This window comes from Quercus robur, chromosome 9 (genome assembly GCF_932294415.1).
Source record: "Quercus robur chromosome 9, dhQueRobu3.1, whole genome shotgun sequence".
Lineage (NCBI taxonomy): Eukaryota > Viridiplantae > Streptophyta > Magnoliopsida > Fagales > Fagaceae > Quercus > Quercus robur.
In genome coordinates, this window is record NC_065542.1 from 852310 (window position 1) to 871648 (window position 19339).

At 33.0% G+C, this 19339-nt stretch overlaps 2 protein-coding genes across 19 annotated transcripts in view; both read left to right on the forward strand.

The window, feature by feature from the left end:
• LOC126699416 (disease resistance protein RUN1-like) overlaps positions 1 to 19339 on the forward strand; it is a 193865-nt gene that overhangs the window by 116306 nt on the left and 58220 nt on the right. The gene's annotated exons all lie outside the window — the stretch shown is intronic.
• LOC126699414 (TMV resistance protein N-like) overlaps positions 4385 to 19339 on the forward strand; it is a 90989-nt gene continuing 76034 nt past the window's right edge. Inside the window, exons 1-7 of one of the 7 annotated variants that reach the window (XM_050397190.1) lie at positions 4385 to 5192; positions 7062 to 8163; positions 8257 to 8565; positions 8651 to 9724; positions 9793 to 10600; positions 17192 to 17734; positions 17965 to 18393. In XM_050397190.1, coding sequence (XP_050253147.1) covers positions 4690 to 5192; positions 7062 to 8163; positions 8257 to 8565; positions 8651 to 9724; positions 9793 to 10542 — 3738 coding nt within the window. In that variant the 5' untranslated portion in view covers positions 4385 to 4689 and the 3' untranslated portion in view covers positions 10543 to 10600; positions 17192 to 17734; positions 17965 to 18393. The other 6 variants (XM_050397191.1, XM_050397192.1, XM_050397196.1 and 3 more) reach the window with 6 other exon arrangements.

Consider the following 19339-nt stretch of genomic DNA (forward strand, 5'->3'; position numbering starts at 1 on the left):
ACATCCTTTTGGGTGTTGCCCATATGTTTTTGGCTTGACTAATATCATGATGCATTTTTCTTCAGGATGAAAGAATGATATGTCATAGGGGATTTTGATTTTGTGACATTTGTTGATGAAATTTTAGTTGAGTATGCTTCTCAAAAAGTACATAGGATACTTGGGTAGAGGCGTGTCCTAGATGTCATCATGATATGCCTCTTGTTGGCACTGGGACATGCTTGGGCCTAATAGGCACTCATGTGGGTAGCCAGAGTATCAAAGGAAAGAGCCTCAAAAATTCCTTATTATCTCAGAGAAACTCAAGAATTCTTGGAGAGGTCAAAACAGAGGAAAGCATATGAAGATTTTGAGAAAAGATGTCAAGTTTAGGTTTATGTTTAAAGGAAGTGCTGCAACTTTATCCTAAACAGAGTTCTCTGTTGTAACTGGTTTGTGCCTCGTTTCATCCTTTATGACCTCTGGTTAAAAGTTTTCTAGTAGTTGGGTTTGTGATTGTTTTGTTTGTAAAAACACGATGTTGGGTATGATTAGCACCAATCAAGTGCTGTAGTTTAGTCTAAAGACTTGTGTCTCTGTGTAGATTTGGGTTGGGATGATATAAAACTATTTTCATGCTGAAAAAGGAGTTTATGTTAGGGCAGATGCCTTTGTTGTAGTGGACTAGCTAAAGTCTCAGTGTTTGAAGTGTTTTTGTTTGTATTGGTGTGTTTCATATCAATAATAATTTTTGAATTATCCAAAATGATAAAAAAAAAAAACAAGAGTCGTTCACATTTCTTTTGTGTAGATGCTACAATTTTTGAGTCTTGAGGAGTAAGGAGGTGCACCTAGACCAGGTGCTTAACACTATAATTTCTTAATATGCTTGATGGTTGCAGTTGTCATTGGCTTCCCACTTTAGCACATTTGTATTTCATCCCTCTTTTGTCATTGTATTTCCCACTTTAGACCAGGAATATTGCTTCTGATGTGCCACACATCAAACCTTGTTCACATGAAAGTCACCATTAAAATGAGGCCATTAGCACTAGGCAATTATTATGAGAGAAGTATATACGAGTTAAGTTTTTCAAGGAATTCCAAACTTCAAGGAACATATGATGCAGGCCAAAATAAAAGACAAGGAAAGTAAAAATAAACCTAAGAATTAGCACTTAGGGTCACTTGGAATCAACACTTAAGGCGTTAGGAATCAACACCCAACTATTGAAAAATATCCAATTTGAATTTCATTAATCTCATTTGTCTTTTGATACAAATAAACTAGGCTCTTATATAGAGCTAGAGCTCTCAAGAAATAAAGAGATAGTAAAAGATAACAACTAATTAAGACTAATCTTAATTGAACTCAAATACTAATCCCTATCTAATCTCAAATCTAATCGCCATCCGAATAAAAGTTTACAATTATCCAATTTCCTATGAGATAAATACAAAAATTTGAAAATGTAAATTCTAAAATAATTTTGGTTTTGCTCTTGAGTTAACATAGTTGCATCTTATGCAAGAAAGATTGACTAGCCTATTGGCATTTGAGTACAGATTAATGTTGCATTTTGTGCATTTGTTATTGTGTTTCCACTTTAGCATGTATGCTCTGCGCATCTAAATTTGTTAAAGCTACTAATGGACACACATTATCACATCAAATTTCATAATTTGTAGACTTGTGCAATTATGAGTGGTCAATGAAAAGTGGTGGGTAGAAAGTATCCACTTATAATTGTACAAGTTAACAATTATGAAATTGGGGTGCAATTAGGTGTGTCCCTAGAATTTTTCAAATTTGTTTGCTTGGAAGTTCCTGTTTGGTCTTGATGGAGTCATGGAAGATTAAAATGCTATTACTTTGCAAATTCACCTATTCAAGAATTATTTTATTGGGTTCTCGTGTGAAGTCCAATTGAAGTGAAAGACGTGCCATTTTAATGGTCTAAGTATGAGTTTTTTTTTTTTTTTTGGGATTAAAACAGTTTTTAATTTGGGTATTCATTTTATTAGTTATGATTTGTTTTATATAGAGGGGCAAATCTGTAATTTTCGCAAATTAAGGGTATTTTGGTAATTAGTTGAGTCTAGAATCTTCCAAGGTATTCTAAATATCTTAAGTTTATTTACTTTGGATCCAAGTTAGTATTTACTAAGTTTTATTTGTAGTCCTAATACTAGTAGGAATCCTATTACTACTAGTACAAGTAGGAGTCTTTTATATCTATTGTGCTCAATTTATTCAAAGAATAGAATGAGTTGATTAATAAAATTTAGTGTTTTGGGCAATAGGCACTTTGGCCTTGTTGTTTCTTTCTCCTTATCTCTTTCTCTTCTTTCTTTCTAAAGTTATTGTTCACGAGTATTGCTCACAACCCTAAATAGCCCTAAATTTTCTCTAATTCTTCTTCTTTCTTAACCCTAAACCCACTGCAACTAAACGTAGACAAATTCCTAATTTGTCCTATATTAGGACCACTTTTCCATTTTGTGAGAAAGGAGAGAGGAGAAAAAAAATTTAGTAGTGAAAAGACAGAAGAGAAATTGATAGAGTTAAAGAACAAAGTCGTCTCTCAATTAGACTATAAATATAGATTTTGACATGCCACATCAAACATTGTTCACAACAGAGTCACCTGTAACCATTATCTTCGAAGAAATTGCTCAATTAGTCTAGGAAAATTGACTTATCAAAAAGATTAGTCTAGGAAAATTGCTTCTAACATGCCACATCAAACCTTGTTCACGAGAAAGTTATCAATAAACACAAGGCCATCAACGCTAGGTAATTATTATAAGAGCCGCGTTATATGTGGTTAAGATTTCCAAGGAATTTTTCTTAAACTTTTAAAGGACATATGTAGTTACATCCTATATGAGAAAGATTAACTACACTTAAGTCTATTGTAAACTTTTAAAGGACATATGTAGTTGCATCCTATATGAGAAAGATTAACTACACCTAAGTCTATTGTGAATGTGAATGCAAATTGATGTTGCATCTAGAGCTCCTCCAATAAATTAAGAACTAAAGAACAATTATTTGCCCCAATAATAATACTAGTGTTGATTAAATAAATTTTTTTCTTCATAGGCATAAAGTATGAATAAAACGCTACATAATGTTATGAGTCCAATTTAAGTATTTAAAAATTAAGGTATAAATAATAAATGACTAAACTTTCAGGAGTCTTTTGGCTTAATATTGCTAAATTCGAAGTTAATTTGTGCTATAGGTACTGTTCCAACTTATTTAGGAATTTGAGGAAAGAGAGTGAATTTCGGCAATACCGTTGCCGAAATTCAACAAAAGGAGGAGAGAGAAATTTTTGATTTTCGGTGATGGTGTTGCCGAAATAGGAGGGGAAATTTTTTTTTTTCCCTCCTATTTCGGCAATGCCATTGCCACATTTCACTTTTTTTTTTTTTTTTTTTAAGAAATGATATGTGCACACAATTTTTACAATAATTTTACAACATTTTCACAACAAATCACAGGTAATTAGTTATTATTAGTTAAAATTTGAATTTAACACTGAGATTACTTTTTTAATCCAACAATAACAACCTGCCACTTAAAATTTGTTGTAAAAATATTGTAAAAATTGTGTGCACATATCATTTCTTAAAAAAAAAAAAAAAGAAAAAAAAAGTGAAATGTGGCAATGGCATTGCCGAAATAGGAGGGAAAAAAAAATTTTCCCTCCTATTTCGGCAATGCCATTGCCACATTTCACTTTTTATTTTTTTATTTTTTTTTTATTTAAGAAATGATATGTGCACACAATTTTTACAATATTTTTACAACAAATTTTAAGTGGCAGGTTGTTATTGTTGGATTAAAAAAGTAATCTCAGTGTTAAATTCAAATTTTAACTAATAATAACTAATTACCTGTGATTTGTTGTGAAAATGTTGTAAAATTATTGTAAAAATTATGTGCACATATCATTTCTTAAAAAAAAAAAAAAAAAAAAGTGAAATGTGGCAATGGCATTGCCGAAATAGGAGGAAAAAAAAAAATTTCCCCTCCTATTTCGGCAACACCATCACCGAAAATCAAAAATTTCTCTCTCCTACTTTTGTTGAATTTCGGCAACGGTATTGCTGAAATTCACTCTCTTTCCTCAAATTCCTAAATAAGTTGGAACAGTACCTATAACACAAATTAACTTCGAATTTAGCAATATTAAGCCAAAAGACTCAAACTTTCAGTATGTAAATGGTTTTAACAAAAAGAAAAAGAAAAAAATCTAAATGATATATATATATATATATATATATATATGTTTTAGAATAATAATGTAAATGGTAATTTAATGGAAAGGATGAATGCATTGTTGACTTGACAAACCACACATTTTACAAATTTCGAAGTAGTGAATTAAAAAAAGAAAAAAAAGCGCACCAACTCCGACAACCTCTTTTGTTAATTTGTTTTCCTTCTCTCTCCAGCACTGCAAGTCTGCAATGTCATCATCCTTATGCTAACCTCACCTTTATCTTTATTCTTCTTCCCTTTCTTTGCAGCTCAGCGCTAAGCTAACCCAAATCTCAATTTTCAACCTCACTTGCTTTCATCTTCTAAGATTTTCCCGTCAACAACTTTTCAGTTTACGCACCGAAATCTATTTCTTGTTTCTTTTTTTCGGTGACTGAAATTTTTGGTCATTGATCCAATTTCTTCCATATCCTTCTATGTCCACTCAAACAGATTCCTCCTCCTCCTCTTCTTCTTCTTCTTCTTCTTTGAAATACGATGTGTTCCTTAGTTTTTGCAGAGTTGACACCTGCAAGAATTTTACAGACCATCTATATATTGCTTTGAGACAAAAGGGTATTATCACCTTCAGGGATGATGATGAGATACTTGAGCAAGGAAAGTATATTTCTTCACAGCTCTTGAAAGCAATAGAAGAGTCCAAGTATGCAATCATCGTTCTCTCAACAAACTATGCTTCTTCAAGGTGGTGCTTGGTTCAACTAGCTAAGATTGTTGAATGCATAGAAGAGACCAAGTTGACAGTTTTGCCCATCTTTTACCATGTTGATTCCTCTGATGTACGAAACCAGACAGGTACTCTTGCTGAAGCCTTTGAGAAGCATGAAAAAGATCCCAAGATTAACAAAGAGGATGTGCAAGCATGGAAAGCTGCTTTGAAAGAAGTGGGCAATATCTCTGGATGGGATTTACATGATAGGTAACATTTGTCTTTCGCTAGAGTACATTTTGTTCACATTATTATCAATATGGTAATTTTCCTACACTAAAAGCTTTGCTGACTTTCCCGTGGAAAAACATGACAGAATTTATTTGCTTTTTCTAATCTGATTAACTAGAGAAAATTTATGTTTGTCCCTTGTATGTATATTATGACTTAGGGAATTATAAGCTCAAGTTTGACTTTGGTTGAAGAGCCTTTGCATTGTATGAGGCATGGTAGTCTATTACTGAATTACTCAATATGGACAAAAAAAAAAAAAAGACTTGGTAATTCACATTATATAAATGATTTATTGAGTCAATGAGGCTTTGCTTCTTATAGTTGGCCTCAATTCAAATGCTTGCCTTCTTTTAGCTTAGAATGTCTAATACCTTTCAAAAAAAAAAAAATCACAAAATGGCTTATTCATGTGTAAACAAATCCCTGGTAGATAAACACATTATAATAAATATGTTATTGTTATATTTTGTGCGTGCACACATGTTCATTACTCATACATTTTGCCCCCCCTAAACTTAAATTTTGGTTCTGCCCAATTAATATCTATTATCTCATAACAGGACTCAAGCTGGGACCTGATCAGGACAATTGTGTTTAGATATATACTTTATCAATATGCTTGTAATTTCCAAAGTTCGTAATATGCAAGGTCTAATCCTATATATACCTCTATTCGTAGTAGATTTCTCATGTGGTCATACCTATATCATTTTGCATTTGGCTCTCCTACCGTTTAAAACCCTCCGATTCTGTCCCATTTTTATTTTGATGGATGACACACGGCAAATGAATGATATAAAGGTTAGAAAAATGCCATGTCAGACACAATTTATTTCTCACTACATCCTCCTCTTCTTTGCCTTTCTTTCTTGCAATTACCAAATTTTAATTGTGGTAATGATTTAGACCCCAAGTTGTAATTAAGGCTAATTCCAATTTTTAGCTAATCTATCAATTTATAGCCCAATGGTGTACATCATTAGCCAATTAACAATATAGCAATATCAAGCATGGATAATCAATTAAAAAAAAAAAAAAAACTCAATCACAAAAAAATAAAGAGCACAATACCACACAATAACACTGCATTTTCATTTAATTTTTATTTCTTGTAGAATTTCTTCTCTGAGCAGTTAAAATGTTCTGGGCAAGTGAATAGGCCAGAAGCATAAATATATATTAAATAATTAAATACTTCAATTGGTCTATCTGTTATATCTTTTTTCTTATTGTGAAGATTAAAGAAATAGAAAAAAGGAGTATGAAAATTAAAATCTGAGAAACTTACCGAAAATGACATTAAAATTTGTCACACTCTAACTATCGGCTTATCCCAAAAAAAAAAAAAAAAAAAAAAAATAGGAACACTCTTAACTCATTAAACTATTACAATTAGAAGGAGACGCACTGATAAGGCTGCTAACATCGCCATATAAGGTCCAGTTTCTGGTTAAGTCTATCTCTCCCAAGCAACTACTATTTTTTTACTTCAAATGGATTCCTACTGCTCTAAGCTCCTGCACATTGCAAAATGATTGCCATTCTTTGTTGTCAGATTTAGGACTAATGTCATGAGTGCAGCCTAGAAGTCTGTTCCACTGTAGCTCCAGAAGATGAATTGGTTCTTTATTGGGTGGCTTTTCCTCTGTTTTTCTGCACATGGTTCTCACAGACTGTCCGATGTGACAAACAAATTAAACCTCAATTACGATGCTATATTATGCACTTTTTGGATTCCCCTTTTGTTAAATGAATCTAAGTTTGTATTTTGAATGTTCAGTCTCCTGTATTTATGCTATATATTATATAGTCATCAAAGTTCTTGTTTTGCCACCTTCTTTGCAGGCATGAATCAATAATTATCCAAGAGATCCTTGAAAGGATATCTAGTGAATTGAATCTTATATTTCAAAATACCATTTCCAAGGAACTTGTTGGAATAGAATCCCGTGTGATGGAAATGTTGGATTTATATTTAGTTGAAGGGTCGGGTGGTGTTCGCTTTGTTGGGATTTGCGGGATGGGTGGAATGGGTAAAACAACTCTTGCACAAGAAATTTATGAAAGAATTTCAGGCAGCTTTGAAGCTAGCAGCTTTATAGCTGATGTAAGAGAAAAAACTAAAAATCATCATCTAGTTTCTTTACAACAACAACTTCTTTCTAACATCCTTAAGGGAAGTAGAAAAAATATATCGAATGTTTTTGAGGGGATCAATGTTATAGGGAATAGACTACGTAATAAAAAGGTTCTTATTGTTCTTGATGATGTGGATGGAGAAGAACAACTAGAAGCATTAGTTGGGAACCATGATTGGTTTGGTTCAGGGAGTAGAATAATTGTAACAAGTAGGGATAGCCACTTGTTGAGAAGACGTGGTATGGATGATATATATACAGTCAAGGGATTGAATAACAACGATGCTTTGCGGCTTTTTAGTTGGAGGGCTTTCAAGAAACCCTATCCTGAAGAAAATTATGTGGATTTGTCTAAGGACTTGGTGAATTATGCCAATGGCCTTCCTTTGGCTCTTAAAGTTTTAGGTTCTTTGTTGTTTGAAAAAAGAATAGATGAATGGAAAAGTGCCTTATATAAACTAAAACAAAAACCTGATAGAAACATTGTAAATATACTTCAAATAAGTTTCGATTGTCTGATGGATACCCAAAAAGATTTGTTTTTGGATATTGCATGTTTTTTCAAAGGAGAGAAGAAAGACTGCATAAGAGATATACTAGAAAGTTTTGGATACTATCCAAACTACAATATTGATGTTCTTATGGACAAATCGCTCATAACCATTAATAGAGAGGGAACTTTGTTGATGCATGATTTGCTACAAGAAATGGGTCAAGAAATTGTTCGTCGTGAATCCCCTGAAGAGCCCGGTCGTCAAAGTAGGTTATGGGTTTGTGAGGATGTCCTTCATATATTGAAAAATAATACTGTAAGTTGTTTATTCTAGACCTAAACTTATAGAAGTTTATATATTCTTATTTAGATTTGCCAATTACTCTAATTTCATTGTTCTTTTCATTAGGGAACAGAGGTTGTTGAAGGCATAATGCTAAACATGCCTATTGAAGCAAAGGAACACTTGAGTGCTGAAGCCTTTTCAAAGATGCAAAATTTGAGATTGCTTAAAATTAATAATGTGAAACCTCCACAAGGCCTTAATAGAGGTCATGTCCAACTTCCACAAGGCCTCAGTTATCTTTCTAACAAGTTATGTGCTATAGATTGGCATGGATATCCCTTAAAATCTATGCCAACCAGTTTCCAGCCAAACAAACTTGTTGAATTGAGAATGCATTGCAGCGGCATCAAAAAACTATGGAAAGGAATCATGGTAAGATTATCACTTATGCAAATGTGTATTTCTTTCATTTTCATAAGGGCTTTAGTTTGTTTAATTATTTATTGGTTTATAACAGATTTTAAACGAGTTAAAACTCATTGACTTGAGTGACTCTCAAAATTTGATTGAGATCCCGGACCTTAGTGGAATCCCAAAGCTTAAGCAACTAATTCTTCGACGTTGTACAAGGCTATATACGATTTGTGCATCTCTTGGAGATCTCAAACAGCTTATTCAACTGGATTTGAATGGTTGCAAGTGTCTCAAAAGCCTTCCTCACAAGATCAACTTGGAAGCTCTTGAAATTATTGATCTTGGCGGTTGTTCAAGGCTAAAGAAATTTCCGGAGATTACAGGAAATATGTCACGATTGTCAGAACTTTGTTTGAGTGAGACTGTTATAAAGGATCTGTCATTATTATTGGAACATTTAACCAACCTTACTAAATTGGATCTAAGAGGGTGCAAAAACCTTTCAAGTCTTCCTAATGCAATATGTAGTTTGATGTCTCTAAAAACTCTTAATTTATCTGGCTGTTCAAGACTTGACAAATTGCCAAAGAACTTGGGAAATGTTGAGGGCCTAGAGGTGTTAAATGTGAGTGGAACTGGTATAAGAGGGCTACCTTCATCCATCATTCTCTTAAAAAATCTCCAAAATCTATCTTTTAGTGGATGTGATTTTCTATTATCTAAACCATCCAATAAGCTCCTCAATTTTCCTCTATTGCAAAGGGGCCCAGATGCCATGGGCATGTTAATGCATACTTTATCAAGCTTATCCTCTTTGAGATATCTTAATCTAAGCTATTGCAATCTTCGGGCAGTCCCTGATGTTATTGGCTGTTTGTCCTCTTTAACTTCTTTACAGCTAAAGGGAAATAATTTCGTTAGTCTTCCTAAAAATATCATTCAATTATCTCATCTGAAAACTCTTTATTTGTGTGGTTGCATGGATCTTCGATTGTTGCCCGAGCTTCCATTGAATATTATGTATATTAATGCTGATGGTTGTATGTCATTCGAAACATTACCCATAAGACCAGAAGATGATTTTCGTCCTTGTCTCTCTTTTCGTAACTGCATCAAATTGATCGACAGTCAAGGTTACGATGACATGTTCTTAACAATGCTAAGACGTTACATTCAGGTCTCTCTCTCTCTCTCTCTCTCTCTCTCTCTCATTAAGTTCTAAACATCTTGATTTGTATGTTTCAGGGAGCATATTTGGGTTATGAATTTTTTCTTATTCCTGGAAGTGAAATTCCGAAATGGTTTAGCCATCAAAGTGTGGGGAATTCACTTAATCTGCAAGGGCCTTTAGATTTTATGGGAATTGTTGTGTGTGCTGTTTTTATATTTCGCAAGCATTGTCCGCTTCCCACAACCCCTTGGGGATTTACACATTATCTTCATTTTTCCTATTATGTTATGGGATCTGAAATTTCTGATAGCCATGGCATTATTTTTTACGAACAATCTGGTAAGATGGGTTCATCTCACCTTTTGTTGAAATATTTTCCCTTCGAGAATTTCCAAGGGAAATCAGGCAACAAATTGAGTCAAATCGATGCTAATGGATTTAGTCAAATTGATGTTCAAATTGAAACTGAAGGTCCAGGCTTGGAGGTGACGAAATGTGGGGCCCGTTTGGTATACAAGCAAGACATTGAAGATCTCAAACAAACTATGGCTGGGAGCAGCAGGTGCAGCATCAATCCTTATGAGGATGATCTTGATGATTCAGCAAAAGATACAAAAATTAAGCGCAGTTGTGATGACTTTCATGGGGATGAGGCTGGACCTAGTGGAGAAGCTACCAATAGTGAAGTAGACATACCACACCCAAGGAGGATACGGCTTCCTAATCTAATTGAAAGATTCATTCCACATTTGGGAAATTGGATTGGGATCTCAAGCACACAAGAAGAAGGTGACTCTGATTGTGAGGAAGAGAAATCCCAATAAAATTGATAGATTTGATGAATCTGCGAGGCTGATACAATATTTTTCTCTCGATTTTTTTGTAAGTCGCCATCTTTCTCTCTTCTCTTATGGAACTCGTTTGTGGCTGTATATTTCTTTTTTCTTTTAGTTCCTTGGCATTTCTTTTCTTAAATAGGGCCTAAGGTTGTTTGATTGTTAATCCAGCAACAAAACTTGCCCCTTAGCTTGATGGACTTGCAAAAGGATTTTGCTTTCAGCTATGTGTGTGGGATGGTAGCCTCTAAATATTTGGTATAATAGTTTTCATCATTAGAAGTTGCTTAGGGCCCAAATTTATCTAGGTCTTTTTAACAAGTATTGAGAATTAATAAATACGATGATGATCCAATGAGTACTGAACATACCCAATTTGAATGCCATGTGATATACCTTTTGGTTTGCCATGCATGTGGCATTCTCTTGTTCATTATTTCTGAGCCTAGCTGGATTATAAATTTTCTCAGTTTTTGTTAGGAGCCGTAACTGTCTATAATATTTCACCGTGCTAGCCTGCAACAACTTATTGGTAAAATTCTTCCATACAAATGGGAACTATTATAGTTCCCATTTGTCTATTGGTCATGATTACCTAAGTTTCTACCTCCCTCACTTATTAGGAGACTGATATTTACATGCATTGGTTTGATGAGTAATCATTGAGATCACTTTAGAGTTAAATGTTAATCCTATCATGCCTTAGATGGTATACATCATTGTGTTTCCACATTAAACTGTATATGGATGGTGGGTTTCTGCAGCTTTGTGACTAATTGGCGACCTTCTTGTGGATTTGTCTGTCACATTAAGCTTCAGAAAATTCTTAGGTATTAAGCTTCTAGACAGTTATATTTAATCAAGGTAGGTTGAGCAAGTGGACATTCTTTCCAATTAAATTATCTGATATTCATGCTGTTCGACTCAAAAAATGCTTGTGGCTCAACATACCCTTAATAGAAGGACACTTGTGGTTCGAGTTACTACCCCAAAGGCAAGTTCTGTTCCTAGCTTAAAAGAATTCTTACTTTACATGTATTACCCACATGTTGATACCTCCTGTATTATGTTTCAAATCTTTGGTTTTTCATTTTTATGTTTCCATTGTCTTGTGATATAATTTTCTACAAGGGAAAAAAATGAGACAGCAATTATATGCTTGGTCCTTGTGAGTATTTGGTTGAACTTTGAATAATTGTAAATTATGTTGCTTGGTCCTTGTGATCAAGTGTTAAGACTTATATCTATGTGGATGACTTGTTGCCTAATGTCTTCACTTTTGGTATGTTGATGTTATATTTGTGAGGAGCTCTTGAGTGTCTTCAAATATAGTAATTTTGGTGGAACAACCAGAATACCCCATGTTAACTTATAAAATTCACCTTCCATGCTCTTGAAGCCGACTCATCGGTATCTGTCATGACCAATTTGTTACAAAGATCAATTAAGTTGCCTCTTACTAGATAACTTTCTCTTATTGTTTTTTAATATTCCTATATACTATGTCAATGACAGTGAGTTTATTCAAAAGAGAGTATAAAACATATAATGCTAAAGAAAAAGCTAGCCATGATTGTTCCTCTATTATTGATACATTAATAAACACAACTTAGAAAGAAAAAAGCAGTACAAAATACCAAAATAGTACCACGATCTATGAAGGCATATAATCCCCATGGAGCATCTTAGCAGTGAGTGCACTGCTCTTAGCCAAAAAACTCACCTGCCCTTTACAGTAGATTGGACAAATTATATCTACACTGGCCTGCTTAAAATATGAATCCATTGAGCCCAAGAGTATAAGCTCAGTATGTTTCTATGCTGAAAACTTGTACCAAGTGTTGATCATATGCATTGAAACGTTTCTTTATCTTATGGGAAAATGGCCTATTGCAACGGAATTTGTAAGTTTTTTATCGCTCAACATTCTGTGGGAGTTTTAAGAAAAACTCCAATTCTACATGTTCTCTTTGAGAGACCTCCTGTGACTATTCAAACCTCAAGAGTATAGATGTCTATTTTCCATTCTTAAACTCAGTCTTGTAGAGTTATTTTCACATAAGGTCTGATTGATGAAGAATTAAATGTCTGTGAAATACTTCCACAAAGCGTGATCTACGAGCACCCTCCATTGTCTGGTGGAGAATTCTCATAGATTTCCCAAACTGAGTAAGAACCATGGAATAGAAGGCTTGAAACTTCTTTTTTATTTATTTCTTATATTATAAATAAAAGGCTCGAAACATTAGTGCCTTTTTTAGTGACAAAATAGTTGATTTGCATTTTTCCATTTCATGTTGCATTGTACAGCTACAGCAGTTTGGCTAGGATGATGATAATGTTAATGCACTAATACTTATTTACTCTATGGGGTATGAAGTTGGCTTTTGCCTTGGCATTTTTCTTCCTAGATAATTTTGTAGCTTCATGGGATGATCTATTGAAATTGTATTTTACTATAAGTTCATGAGAAAAACCTGTCTATTATTCGCTTGTCTTACAAAACATTTACTCATTGTTTTCAACAGGAAGAAATGGTATCAACTTCCGAGGATAGAACCCGAGTTTTTGTTGCTAGAAAATACCTTCAAGTATCATATATGATGTTTTATGCATGTATGAAAATTTCCCTTGATCACATTCACCACCTCTTGTGGCAAATCAGCAATATCTAGCAAACCTAAATGATTTTCAGGTTGCATGCATTACTAATTAATCCTGTAAGATTGTAAAATAATTAAAATTTCATGGGTTGTTGATGATTGTTGCAGTTGCTTTATGAACTATAGTTCACTTACAGATACTTAGATATTTAATGTATACAGTATCCACCTACCTACAATGGTAATTGCAAATTTTTTCTTTTTATCATAACATTCCTTTTCTGGTTTTTGATTCCCTGGCCAGGTTAACAGAGTTGAGTGTTTTTGTTGTTTTTGACATTTCATTTTCAAGTTTAATAAGTACCTACACTAAATCATCATAATGATCAGTTACTTGTAATCTAATTCGTTAATCTTTTTTTAAGTTTCTTGATTTATATTGCCCTACATGGAACTGCATTCTCACTTTTTTTACATCAAATTGTTGAAATGTGAAGTTGCTTACATGGGGAAGGCTTTTATTTTTTAACTTTCTAACCACCATTCAACCAACCTTATTCCAATTTGTTTCTAGAGAGTCTATTAGGCATCTCTTCATAACTTCCCTCCATAATCTTTTTGACAAACTGCATTTAAAAAATAAATGGTCTGAACTTCCTGTGCAACTTCTGCAGAAAGCACACAGATTATCCCCTTGTATCCCCACTATTAGAGTTTATCCCATTTAATTTGTTTTTCTTAGCAAGCCAAGTGAAGAATCATGTCTAGGAATGGCGGTGAAAAACCAGATTAACTTCCACCAATTAACCTCTGATAACCTCAATTGAATTTTATTCCAGGTTTCTTAGTTGGCATAAATGCCCCCCCCCCCCCCTCTCTGACAGGAACCCAAATAGGTCTATCTACATCTCCAATGTCTGCCAGAGGAAGTTTGCTCTGTATAGAAAGCAGAGAATTAGACCTAAGTGGCTTCCAGACATAGCTTTTTTCCTTCAATACACTTGAAACTTTTGCCTTAAGACTACTTGCAACATCATACACTACTTTGTAACCATATCCTAAAGATAATATTTTTCTTCCGTCCCCCACAAAAGATCTTATAAATATTCTTGTTAACTCACTATACTAGAGGAGTTTCCTCCATCCCCAAGAGCATTTTTGAGGGATTTTAGTTTTTAAAAGGATAGCTCTTAGAAGATTTTTCTCTTGTCCTAGCCATCCCAATTGAGCCAGCTTGAGCAAAAAATTTCCATGTATGCCTCATGATTGTTGCCTTGTTCGATTCCGCAACTCTCCTAAGCCCCAAACCTCCCTCACTCTTTGTCAGTACATTGAATTCCAAGCTGCTTACTTCGTGAGTTATCACTTCAACTCCATAAAATCTGCTAAATTGCTGCATAATCAACTTAATGACTTTTGTAGGTAGTATGATGATGTTAGATCAGTATACTTTTTTTTTATAAAGCATTACGATTGCATTTTCCCAGCAACGGAAAGTTTCTTACATCCTCAGGAATAGATTCTTAAATCTTGGACGTGGTTTTCATTGTTTGATTTCATTTATATGTCATTTTATTTAACAAAAAGAGTGATTCTAGCTGAGTCAATATGTTTGCTTTTGAATTTAAATTAAACTAGCCACAAACCTGCGCGTTGCGCATGGTAATTATTTTTATGGTAGTTTTATTAAATTTTTTTATACAATTTAAACTAATTTAATAAAGAGTAATGTATTTTGTAATTATATTTTTATTCATTATAAGAATAATCATAAATGTAATATAGAAACAATCATAAATCATAAATTTAATAATTTTTGTTGTACTAAAATGGAAAAAAATACAATTTTTCTCAAAAATTCAAAAGGCAATTTAACGAAAATATTTATTTTTTAATAAAAGTTATTTATAACATTTTGTGAATCATTAAGAAGAAAATAAAATTTAGAAATTATTCTTTTAGTTTTAAACAAACTTTCTCAAACTTATTTTTTCTGCCTACAGTCCAAAACACTGAAAAAAGTAACTAAAAAAATTAATAAAACTTAACTATGATTAATTGGACCAATTAGGAAAAAAATTGTTATTTATAATCTACTAAGGTTATTTTCTTTGCAGAAATTGTAATTTTGTCAACCCAAAACATATTATCAAATAATCAATTATTAGCAAAATCTAAGAATTAAATTTGTATATATGCATTATTATAAAATAATAATAATAATAATATTTAAAGTAAAATTGCGAAAGATAAAATTTGTCTCTCATCCAATAACTTTTGTTTAGCCAACCTTTGCTTTTCTCTAAATAAATTGCATTTTATAGTACTTTTAATACTATTAAGAGTACTTTGTCCACCACAAAGGATTAAAAAATAAAAAATAAAATGATTAAAGTCTCATAGTTTAACATCTAAATTGAGCACTATAAAAATCATGCTATCAAATTACAGTAACTACCAAATTAAATTATCCAAATCATGCTATGTATTAGAATAATATTATATTTTTATATTTAATCCTTTATAACGCAATAGGATAACATTTAACAATCAAAGAGAGAGAGAGAGAGAGAGAGAGATAGAAAACTGAATCGCATTAACCTAAAGTAGATTAAAGAATATAAAAAATTATCAACCTAAAGCGAAGATGCAAGAAAAATAAAAAATAAAAAATAAAAATCCACTCAAAAATTGTGTGTGTGTGTGTGTGAGAGAGAGAGAGAGAGAGAACCTTTTTTTTGTAAGGGAAAACTATGCATGGAATGAATGAGATAGTGACAAATTTATAGTAAGAGAGTGTAAATAAGAAGAGACAAAAATAGAGGAAGATGAAGGGAAAGATGAAGAATGATATTAATGTAGAGAGTAGTGGGGAGATGAGAAGGTGAGAGAATGAGAGAAGGAGAAAGGTTAGAGAAGTAGTGGGGAGATGAAAAGATAAGGGAGGGAGAAAGGTTGGAGAAGTGTAAATATGAAATAAATAAAAAATTATAAATAACTATAAGAAAATGGAAAAAAAAAAAAAAAAAGATGATGACGTGGACGTTGACGTGGCTCAACGTGAACGTAGCAGCATTAAATGCTACGCTTCAGCTTTTAGTAATATATTGATTGACTAGACATGATGTTGTAATTAGATCCTAGTCCATTTCTTGACCCACTTTTTTCTATTAACTTGTGTTATTTCTTTCTGTTGATTTTCTAGCAGCCGCTGGGGGGGGGGGGGGGTGTGGCGGCGAGGGGATGAAGACATAGTTATTGGTGTTACTGGCAAGGACTGTCATTGGATTGATAGGACACACGGATAGCATTTTCATTGATTATGAACTTATACTTCAATGCTTGTAATCTTGCAAGTATACTTTTAATATGTTGGAATGGAACAAGATAAATGTATTGTAATGCAGTTTGTAAATTTCTTCTGTTTGCTGTGAAATGCATGCTAATAATGTAATCACATGACAGAGTTCTGTAATTGATCTTGAACAGATATTTCCAACCCTTTTACCATATTGATTGCTTTATGGAGAAAGTTGTAAGAAAGTGGTAAGAAAGGAGTGATGAGTTGAAGGAGAAGGGCTATCCTTATTTGTGTACTTAAAAAGAACTCATAAATGCATTTTATACACTTGCAGAATGTAGCCAAAGTGTTTTGGGATTTATGGTAGTCTAGTGGTTTCAAGTGAGCTGAGTGGCTGTAAGGGTTCTTTTGTTTCTGTTCTGGAGCTGGTTCTCCCCCCCACCCCCCAAAAGTTCTTGCACCACAGTGTTATTGAGCCACAAGACTTTTGACAAATAAACTCATTTTTAAATACAAGCAAAGTGGAAGAACCTTTACAGTTCACATGTTTATTTTATGACACTAGTAGTATGCCTATGCATAACATAGATTAAGAAAGGTTGCGGCACTTCATATTACATGCAAAAAGTTTAGCCTATATCTCCCTTTGTTTTATTATTTATTATTTAAAAAAGAAAAAGAAAAAAGAGAGAGGCTCTTTTATAACTATAAATCGTGGCTTTCTTTGATTCAGAAAAGAAGTTAAACGCAGCTGGCTGGACTTGGTTGAATGGACTATCACTCATTCAAAGGCATTAGCTTTAGAGTTGCTATTTGTAAAATTGGCTTGGTGGGTTGCTGTTTATTATCTATGGATAGGAAGATAAAAACTGGGTTCCTTTCCACAAGGTTTATAAATACTGACAGAACCTCCTTGCTTTGGTTGAGGTATCTCTACATCTCAATTCTTTTTTTTGGGTGCAAAACTTTTATGCTATGTTTATATTAATATGAGACCCTTTTTTTTTTCTTCGTTTGTTTGTGTTTGTGTTTATATTAGACAAGCATCCTTGGCATGCCATTGATGTGTTTGTGAGATTGTCTGAATGTCGTTTCAATAGTGCTATAATTTTACAGCCAAAAAAACTATTTTATTTTACCTTGGTTTATTTGGAAATATCTCAGGTCTGATTTTTTTAATGTGTTGTGGCTTATTGGAAGAATGTAAGACTCTGAAGTAGTGAAGTATAAAGTGTTGGTGGCACGTCTCAAATCACCTTTCAACGTATTTCAATATGTAAGACTCCGTTTCTTGAATTGATCAAATTGTACTTCTCATTAATGCGTCCATTGTATACTACATCATTTAGATTGATATCCATTTTCAACAATTGATATTAGAATCAAAGCAAATTGTTTTTGGTGTTTCAATTTTTGCGGTAAGCTTTCTGCATAATTTTACTACATAATCCTTGGCAGCCAAAAAAAACTATTTTATTTTACCAAAAAAACTGTTTTCTTACACAGCTTGAACAGTGGAAACAATGTTCTTCAATTTCTCGATATCATCTTCAACACCGGTACCCCAAATGGATCTGATCTCTTTGAAAGTAGCAGAGCCCAATAATTCAATGATCTTTTGTGCAATACCAAAACGGATTGCTTTGGCAATTCCTTCTTGGTCAATGAAAGAAAACAAAGGAAGATAGATCACAAGGAAGTTGAAAGCAGTAGTTGAGCTTTTTTCTTTTGACGGAAAGCAGTAGCTAAACTTGAAATACCAAACGTGGGAGTAGGTATAGTTTGAAGTTGCTCCGAAGCAACGTTTTGGCCTTTGAATAAGGGATGATTCTGCGTCACAAATAATCTTTTTAATTTTATTATAATATTGACAATAATAAGGTTATGCATTATGCCCGTAAGTAATAAAAGTAACGTTCATTGTTCAGTGTTCTATTATCTTTTTTTAATTTTCAGATGAAAGCTAAATTTTAATTCTTTTATCAGTTACAGAGTAAATTGCATCCTATCTTAAATGATGCTAAAGCCCCACTTGATGTAATTTACTTTGCTGCAAAAGAAGGCATTGAGAATCCCAGAGCCTGTAGTAGAATAATGTATAGAGACCACAATTAGTTTCTCTCTGTTGTTAAAAAAAAAAAAAAAAAAAAAAAAAAAAAAAAAAAAAAAAACCCAAAAGCAAGGAAAAGCAGGAAAAAGGTTCAAATTTTTAATAGTACCTTATATATTAGTGCTTGCCTTAAAGTATTTGGTAAATGTTCCTCTGCCTTGAAAATGCAAGTTTTGAAAGAATATGATGTCTTAACATAACATGGACCACGACCAAGGTAAAGAAAAATTAAAAATTAGAGATGGTAAACTTGCTACGTTTACAGACAGGTAAATAGCAAATTTCCCTTAATTTTAAGGAGGTTGGAGGTAATACCTTATAACATATGATATAACCATGGTAGCATCATCAACTGTGACACAAAAATTGTAAACAGGTTGCCCATTGCTCCTCATAATTACAAAATCTCCAAGTGTGTCCAAGTTCCAACTAGCCTTCATTTCACTATCAAACAAAGTTAACATCCTACACAACTTGATTTAACATTATGTTATTAGATACATCCACTAGATTATTTACTTAAAGTTGATGGCTGGCAGGGCAAAAACCACCTGATAATTTGAAAAGCCCCAAAGAAAATGGAAAATGAAAAAAATAAAATATGCCCAAAAAAAAAAAAAAAACCAAATGAACAATGAACAGTCAAACATAATTTACAGGATTTAAGATTTATAGAGAAGGGTATATGAAAGGCTTCTATTCAAAAAAACAAAACCCCAAAAAAAATAATTAAAAATAATTGCAAATAAATTCAACAATCACTCATCCATA